We start from the raw sequence: 7,404 nt of genomic DNA, 5'->3' as shown, positions 1-7,404 counted from the left end.
AAGAAAGAAATGTACCATGGAAGCATGACACAGAAGGTTCTTCTTGCTGCTGAGCCTGAGCAGAGACAGAGCCAAGGTGAAGTTGTGCAGTAAGGAAAGTAAGAAGTTGCAGGCATTGGCTAGGAGTTAAGCTATCACCCAACTGAGATGTAGATTGGCTAGAGGTATCAGCATAGGGAACATTAACACCATCATGAGGAGCATTGACTGCATTAATGTGACCACGTGACTGTTGTTGCTAAAACCTTGGATGACCAGGAGGAAATCCATGAAGCTTGTAACACTTATCCACGGTATGACCTGTGTAATGACAATGAGAAAAAATGAGTTTGTTTGTCAAATTTGCCGCCCTTCAGATTAAAAGAACTTGAACTCTTTGTCGCAGTTGCATTTGAAGAGTGAACTACTGTGATTTGAGACAAGTTCTGATGTATAGAGTGTTGATGTTCTTCTTGTATAACCAGAGAGAACACTTTGGAAATTACAGGCAGGGGATCCATCATAAGAATCTGTGCACGGATCTGAGCATATGAATCATTGAGTCCCATCAGAAATTGAAGTCCACATTCATGATTTTGGAAATTCACAAGTTGTTTCATAGATCCACAATGACAAGGAGCTATATGTTGAAAATCCTTGAGCTCATCCCAAAGCGTGCGCAGACGAGTGTAATAAGCACTAATATTCATTGAACCTTGATGAAGATCCGTGAGTAGCTTTTTGATTTGAAAAATGCGCGGAGCATTGCTCTGAAGAAATCGATCTGAGATCGATCCACATTTCCGATGTTGTAGGAATATAAATCAGACAATCTGCAATGTCGCGTGAAACCGAATTGTGTATCCAAGAGATGACCATACTGTTGCAGCGTATCCACGCACCATACAACAAATCAGCAGGTGGTGGTGGTACAATTGTGCGATCAACAAAACATAGCTTGTTCTTCGCGGTTAACGCCATAATCATAGCTCGATTCCGAGTATTAAAATTGTTACCAGTGAGTTGTTGAGACACCAAAGCTAGACTTGGATGATCACCATTTTGAAGATAGAAAGGACTACTGGAGTCTTCAACATGATTTCGAGACACCAGAGTAGAAGATTGAGCTGCTTGATTACTGGCTTGATTCCCCTTTGCCATGGAAAACGACGCTAGAGAGCAGAAAGCGAAATCACACAATTTCTAGTGCTCTGATACCATATTACAAGTAAAGAGTGATCAAATTGATCGAAAATCGTCGTTCTCATTGAATGAAGAAGTCGCTTTTATATACAGTACAAGAGACGAGTTTATTGTAGAGTGTGTGTGTATTCTAGTGCCACGTGTGTTCTCATCCAAATATATATCTAATATCAAATATTATAAATCAATAAACAAAGTTATTACAAGATGTTTGAAGAGGCTAATTAGCTCATCCAACCAACCTCCAAGATAACTCTAATCAATGTAATCGATCCAAAAAAATTCCATTCGAAAGCATAACTCGTTGTAATAATAGTTTTTCTAATGTTTACCATTAAGAATACCATCAGCACCTTGGGCGGGTACAGAAGTTGATATAACTCATAAACATTGAAAAATCAATGGTACATTAACATTACTTCGGCCTCGAAGGAGTTGGGGAAGATGGAGGTTTTAATTCTGGATACTGCATAAAAAAAAAACTAGTCAGTAGTTGTCCAGCATCAAAATTTATGAAGCAACTTTTCATTTCATACATAATTAGAGAGAATGTGTGATTTCATACATTCGGGTATGGGGATGATGGTCGTGAACGTCCTTTTGACTGCATTGCAGGACTAGTGGAACCAAAATCTTTATCATCGATCTTTTTACTACTGTTCTTGACACTGGAAGGTGCAATAGAGGTCAAGTCGCTGATATTTTTATCCTGTCGTAGTATCCCTTGATTTGTTTCGAGTTGATTGGACAGTATGGACCTCTTCTTTGGGTAGATGTGAACTGATGTAGGTAGGAGAGTTTCCTGTATTTCCTGCAAAGGCAGTATCCAAATGGATTAGTAAGTCGTCTAATGTAATTTGTTGCACATGATTGGCAGTAGAAGATAGTTCCCAGACTCGTATATCATATGTAATCAGTAATTAAAAATGTATTGTCATAGTAACACAAATTCATGTTTTTTTTTGGTGGGCAATATGCAAACAAGAAATGAAAAACCTTTTTGGTGCTACAGGTTGCCAAGATTCTCAATCTTTTACATCTCGATAATGATTTTTGAATTTAAGATTCTCATTTCCCGAATAGCCAAGACATAATGATCGATCAAGAACCTCTTCAAAATTCAATTTAGCATTGGAATACAAAATAACAGACAAAAGATGTACCTAAGAACGAGAAAAAAAATGTATACCTGCCATCCTTTCTTGCCCCTAATGCCTCCCCTTACAGCGTAAGCTTCTTTAAAACCATTTTTCACCAATAACTCAGCAACTTTGATTGAGTTACCGTCAAAACTACCTTACGCATGAAATAATCAATATAAGTTAGTATAAAAAAGATGTAATACTTGTTCTTTCTAGGCAGATAAATCCCGTGAGTTATCCTCTTCGTCCCAAAATAACATGGACAAAGAAAAACTAGACTGCAGCATAATAGTAATGTTAGAACCAGTGAATTGATTAGCATTCCTAATTAACAATTCTTTCACTAATTTCTGGACTACAAGTTGCACCTTCAAGATTCTAACAACAGTGAGACACACATAAAGATTTTACTGGTGTTTGTTGGTACGACAATAATTTCATAAAACATCAACATAAAATGGTGTTTGCTACGCGGAATCATGCTAGATATTGTCTTTTTTCCCCTCTTCTTTTGAAACAAGAACAATGAAACTGAGGCTCTCAAACAGCAACCACAACGAAAAAGAATCACCAAAGCTTACTTGTCTATAACACAAACAGTAGCAATTGCAGGCTCCTCAAAATTCTTCGAAACAGTCTTCACAAAACCATCTTCATCTCCTAGGCGAAACTCAACCTGGAGCACAGTCTTGTTCAAGATTTTCAAATTGGGCGAATTCAAGTACGCCAAACTCTTAGGGTCCCTAATATCTAAGAGCTGACAGCTGGGGTCATCCTGCAGCTTCCGAAACGCATTAATGGCGGATATGAACTTGTACTTTTGCAAATACTCCTCAGTCAAAGGGATCGCAATAAGCCAAATGAATAAAACCGAGGGGACAAAAAACGGGTACTTGGTGAAAAAGTCATCAATCGAAATCACAACCGATTCCAAGTTAATCTTGTTCGATACTTGTTCAGGAGCAGCTTCGGAGGCAAGGCAAGAAAGTGGGAAAGGGAATGCAAGAATAGGAAGGAAAAAGTGGGGATTTATGTTAACCAGACTTGAAATGACGAGGTGTGCTCTCGGAGATTGTTGATTTGGGACATTTGCTTTCGTGGTGGGAAGGGGAGGGGGAGGGGGATGGGTTCGGGGCAAATGAACAGAAATTGGATTGAAATTGCATACGGAGGAGTGATTGAAAACTGAAATTTGGGGTTTACGGATTGGATTTAGGGATTTCAATGGATTTTGGAGAGGTGGGGAAGCTGCCGCTGAGGGGAATTTGGAGATAGACGCCATTGATAAGTGAGGTCAGTGGAATAGAACACAAAATTATTTCCGTCAATTGTTTATCTATTGTGGTAATAAATATTAATATCATGATTTTTTTTTTTTATTTAATAGTACCTAACCGGTCCTAACGGTTGTTTCTTATTATTTTTTTAAAATCGTGAATTAAAAAATAAACACATGTATATTATGATTTAGTTAGGATTGTTTAAACTTTGGATAAAACCAAAAAAATCGAACATTAAATCTAAATGAAAACCGAATTTTATAATTCAGATATAAATGTTAAAACTGAAATTTATTTGGACCGACCGAAAAACCCGAAATTTCATTAAATTAATAATTTTATTTTTATTATATATTTTGATATGATGAATTATTTGAAAATATTTAGTTGATTGTTGTTAATGTAATTCATTTAGACTTTATATTTAAATATTTTATTAAGAAATCATGTAAAAAATAACATATTATATTTTACAATATATTTATCTTATTAATTGAAAAAATTGTATCAAAATCGAAATAACCGAACCACTTCAATAGAAAACCAATCGAACTGAAAAAAATGGTTCAGATATCGAATTAATATATTTGTAAAATCGAAACCAAAAAAACCGAAATAAAAAACGAAAATCGAACCAAACCGACCGATGAACACCCTAGATGTAGTTATATTTTTTTATTCCTATGCAACTAAATAGAGCAAGATCCTATGTTTGTTAAGTTAATGTTTAGAATTTATTAATTTGGTTTTGAATCATGATTCTAGTTTTATTTTTGTATTTTTTGGAGTACATATTATATTTAAAAAAAATCTTTTGTTATTGTTTTCAAATTAATTTTGATATATGTCTATATTTCGCATTCTATTTTATCTGAAAAACCGTAAATATATATATATATATATATATATATATATATATATATATATATATGTGTGTGTGTGTGTGTGTGTGTGATTTTTCTATTAAAAAAAATTAATCAATTGTATATATAATTTGGTTTGAATTTTTATTATAAAAAAATTGCAAAACGGCATTGGTGATTACCCAAACCATGATAGTTTCTCAAAACGCCAAACCATTTCTTGGTTTCACCGACCACAATAACCGTGATACTTATTGGTCATACCTCGGGACGCACCCAGGTTATCGGATCATCCTGGAACTCGGGTCGGGGATGGGTTGAAAAGGTTCGGGAAGCCGAGGTAAGAGCCAACTCAGGGAAGGGAGCGTTCTTTTATTGACCATCCTTGGGTTTGCGACTTAGAGGATCAGGGGACCTGTCCTCGTTCTCACCCCCATGATCATCTACCTGATCACATTGGTACATGTGCCAATTCCAGGTCCACAATACATGTTTCGAAATCACTGACAATTCATTCCATGCACGTAGGAATGATGTGACTAGACTAGAGGCAGTATGGGCAGTCAGATGCTGCAGTGTCAAGAGCCAAGGTACGGGCAATCATCTTGCTATAAGTAACAACAAAGCACTGAAAGCAAAGATATTATTATATTTTCTCCTATAAATACCCAAATTTACTTGATCATAAAGTATTATATTCACTGAATATATTGCATTTTCCTTTGCGAAAGACACTTGACTAACTTGAGAGTCGGAGTGGCCAAGTCGGAAAACCTTCCGACGCCCTACAAACATTCTTTGCCCTTTAATGCAGATTCTTCAAACCGGGTACCATCTGTCTGGTATCCATTATGCTCGAGAAGAACCTACCCGGCCCTATGAATTGCCCACCCATCTCACCAGATTTAACCGGCCAGCATCATTGACGCCATTTGTAGGAAATCAGATCTAAGACGTCGATATGATTTTTACTCGAAAATCAATACGGAGGGATGATTCACTGAAGGAAACCACAGACTTAGAGGTTCTCCAAGGGAATCCACGCCTTCAACATACTTTCACAATCAATCCAAAAGAACTGTCCAGTAGCCACATCTGTCCAGAAAGCCATTGAGGAGAAATTACCTCCCGACATCAGTCACATTCACCGAGAAGGCGAATCCGAAGATGAGTCCTTTCCTCGAAACAAAGCGAAGCTGGAGGAAAGCTCCGAAGAATGTTCCAAGGCCCTCACCATGGCCGAAGAAATGGAATATTTAAGAAAAATGGAAAATTTGGAAGGACAAACTGGTCATCTCGAGACCCCACGAGTCCATCTACAAGAGCGTCCTTTCTCTACCCAGATAATAAATGAGTCATTCTCTGCCAATTACAAGTCAACAAAAGTTAGAGAATATGATGGGAACACCGATCCCGAAGAACATTTTTCTCGGTTCAAGAACATGGCAATGTTGTACCGTTATAAGAATAAAATCAAGTGCAAAGCTTTCTTAATCATGTTGGTAGACGATAGTTTGACAAGATCAAGCCGCAAAGCATACATTCTTTTAGTGACTTCAGGAGCATTTTCTTACACCACTTTAGTAGCAGCAAGTGGTACAAGAAACTGTTTTCAGCCTGTTTGAGATAAAACAAAGTCGGATGAGTATTACAGGTGTACATTTACAAACTCAACAAAGATACTGTAATGCCCGGGATTTGTTTATCTGTTAATCTGCAATTATTGATTGATGAATTGATATGATTATGAAGGATCGTTCTGAGACACAAAATGAGATTGCATATGAGATTGTATGTACGAGGACAGAACACCTCGCGCATACGCGCGACACCGATGCGCGCATATGTGCGAGATGGGCAGAAGACCTCGCGTCTTCAGCACCGTGTTTCTATTGACAAGAGCTTCAACTGGACATAAGTTTTCTTATGTTCTGATATGATTTGAAATTATGATATTGAAGGAATCGGATATGATTCATATATTATGTTCTTGACATAGTAGACGTCGTATAATCGAAACCGGATTGAAGAAAGGACACCATATGAAATTGTTATGATTTTCAAAATGAATTTGATTGAGATTTGATATCAGATTTGTGTTGTTATTGATTATGAGTTATTGGAATGGGTATATACTGATTTGTATTACCGGTATTTTGGAAATTATACTGTTGTGTCGTCAGAATTTGATAAGACTGAAATGTCTTGATTTGAGTTGTATATTGATACAGTATATTCGATATTGTCATTGCCAGATTGAGTATTGACAGGCTTCGAATTCGAGATTTTGACTTCGTCAGATTGACAAAAAAAAAAGGTATAAATCAATGTTAACCGGGAGATCGACTCTAGTCAGATTGGAGTCGAGTTTCCCAAAAACCACATACTTTATTATTGCATTGATATTTTCACTTTATGAGATTGATATGCTTAGTCAATTGAGTTATAGCAAAGCATGTATTGAGTCATGGGCGGAGATGCCTAGTCATTGGCGGATATGCCAAATCTTTGGCGGATATGCCAAGACACTGGATGTTTGGTTTATATCGATGTTTGCTTAGGAGTTTATTTATTCCTATCACTGAGATTCGATTTATGTGCCAATATTTAGGAACCGAGATCCCTAGATTAGAGATGAGTCGAGTATGAGATGACGAGTCACGAGTTGATTTATTGTGTCATATCATTTCATGTTTTCAGATTTTGATACATGTTATTGATATGTATTTCATGCTTTATATTTGTTTATATGATTCCATCTATACATTATTTATACTGGGATATATTTCTCACCAGAGTTATCCGGCTGTTGTTGTATTTGTATGTGTGCATAACAACAGGTGGTACAGGATCAGGAACAAGAAGAGGATGAGAGATTACAGTTAGCGTGGAGATCCGGGCCCAGAAATAGAATAGGACTCAACACTTGATGTATAG

The 7,404-nt window shown here is 36.7% G+C and overlaps 1 protein-coding gene across 1 annotated transcript; it reads right to left on the bottom strand.

Moving 5' to 3' along the window:
• Nucleotides 1-1,473: 1,473 nt before the first annotated feature.
• LOC140820436 (rhodanese-like domain-containing protein 4A, chloroplastic) lies at nucleotides 1,474-3,643 on the bottom strand. The gene is made up of 4 exons (XM_073180724.1): nucleotides 2,906-3,643; nucleotides 2,372-2,474; nucleotides 1,748-1,993; nucleotides 1,474-1,648 (listed from the first exon to the last, which is right to left on the bottom strand). Exons 1-4 carry the CDS (start codon nucleotides 3,604-3,606, stop codon nucleotides 1,598-1,600), a joined length of 1,101 nt encoding a protein of 366 aa, XP_073036825.1. The 5' UTR covers nucleotides 3,607-3,643; the 3' UTR covers nucleotides 1,474-1,597.
• Between the last annotated feature and the right edge of the window lie 3,761 nt (nucleotides 3,644-7,404).

The sequence above is a fragment of the Primulina eburnea genome, unplaced genomic scaffold, assembly GCF_022965805.1.
Source record: "Primulina eburnea isolate SZY01 unplaced genomic scaffold, ASM2296580v1 ctg1038_ERROPOS4800000, whole genome shotgun sequence".
Taxonomy (NCBI): Eukaryota; Viridiplantae; Streptophyta; class Magnoliopsida; order Lamiales; family Gesneriaceae; genus Primulina; species Primulina eburnea.
This window is presented reverse-complemented; position numbering and strand designations above follow the sequence as displayed.

What these genes read in the sequence shown, in the direction of transcription:
- LOC140820436 (XM_073180724.1), bottom strand. Translation starts at nt 3,606, where the DNA reads ATGGCGTCTATCTCCAAATTCCCCTCAGCGGCAGCTTCCCCACCTCTC. An exon ending in GGGGCAAGAAAGGATGGCAG is followed by an intron (nt 1,994 to 2,371) that starts GTATACATTTTT and finishes CTGCCTTTGCAG; the next exon opens with GAAATACAGGAAACTCTCCT. An exon ending in CATCATCCCCATACCCGAAT is followed by an intron (nt 1,649 to 1,747) that starts GTATGAAATCAC and finishes TTTTTTATGCAG; the next exon opens with TATCCAGAATTAAAACCTCC.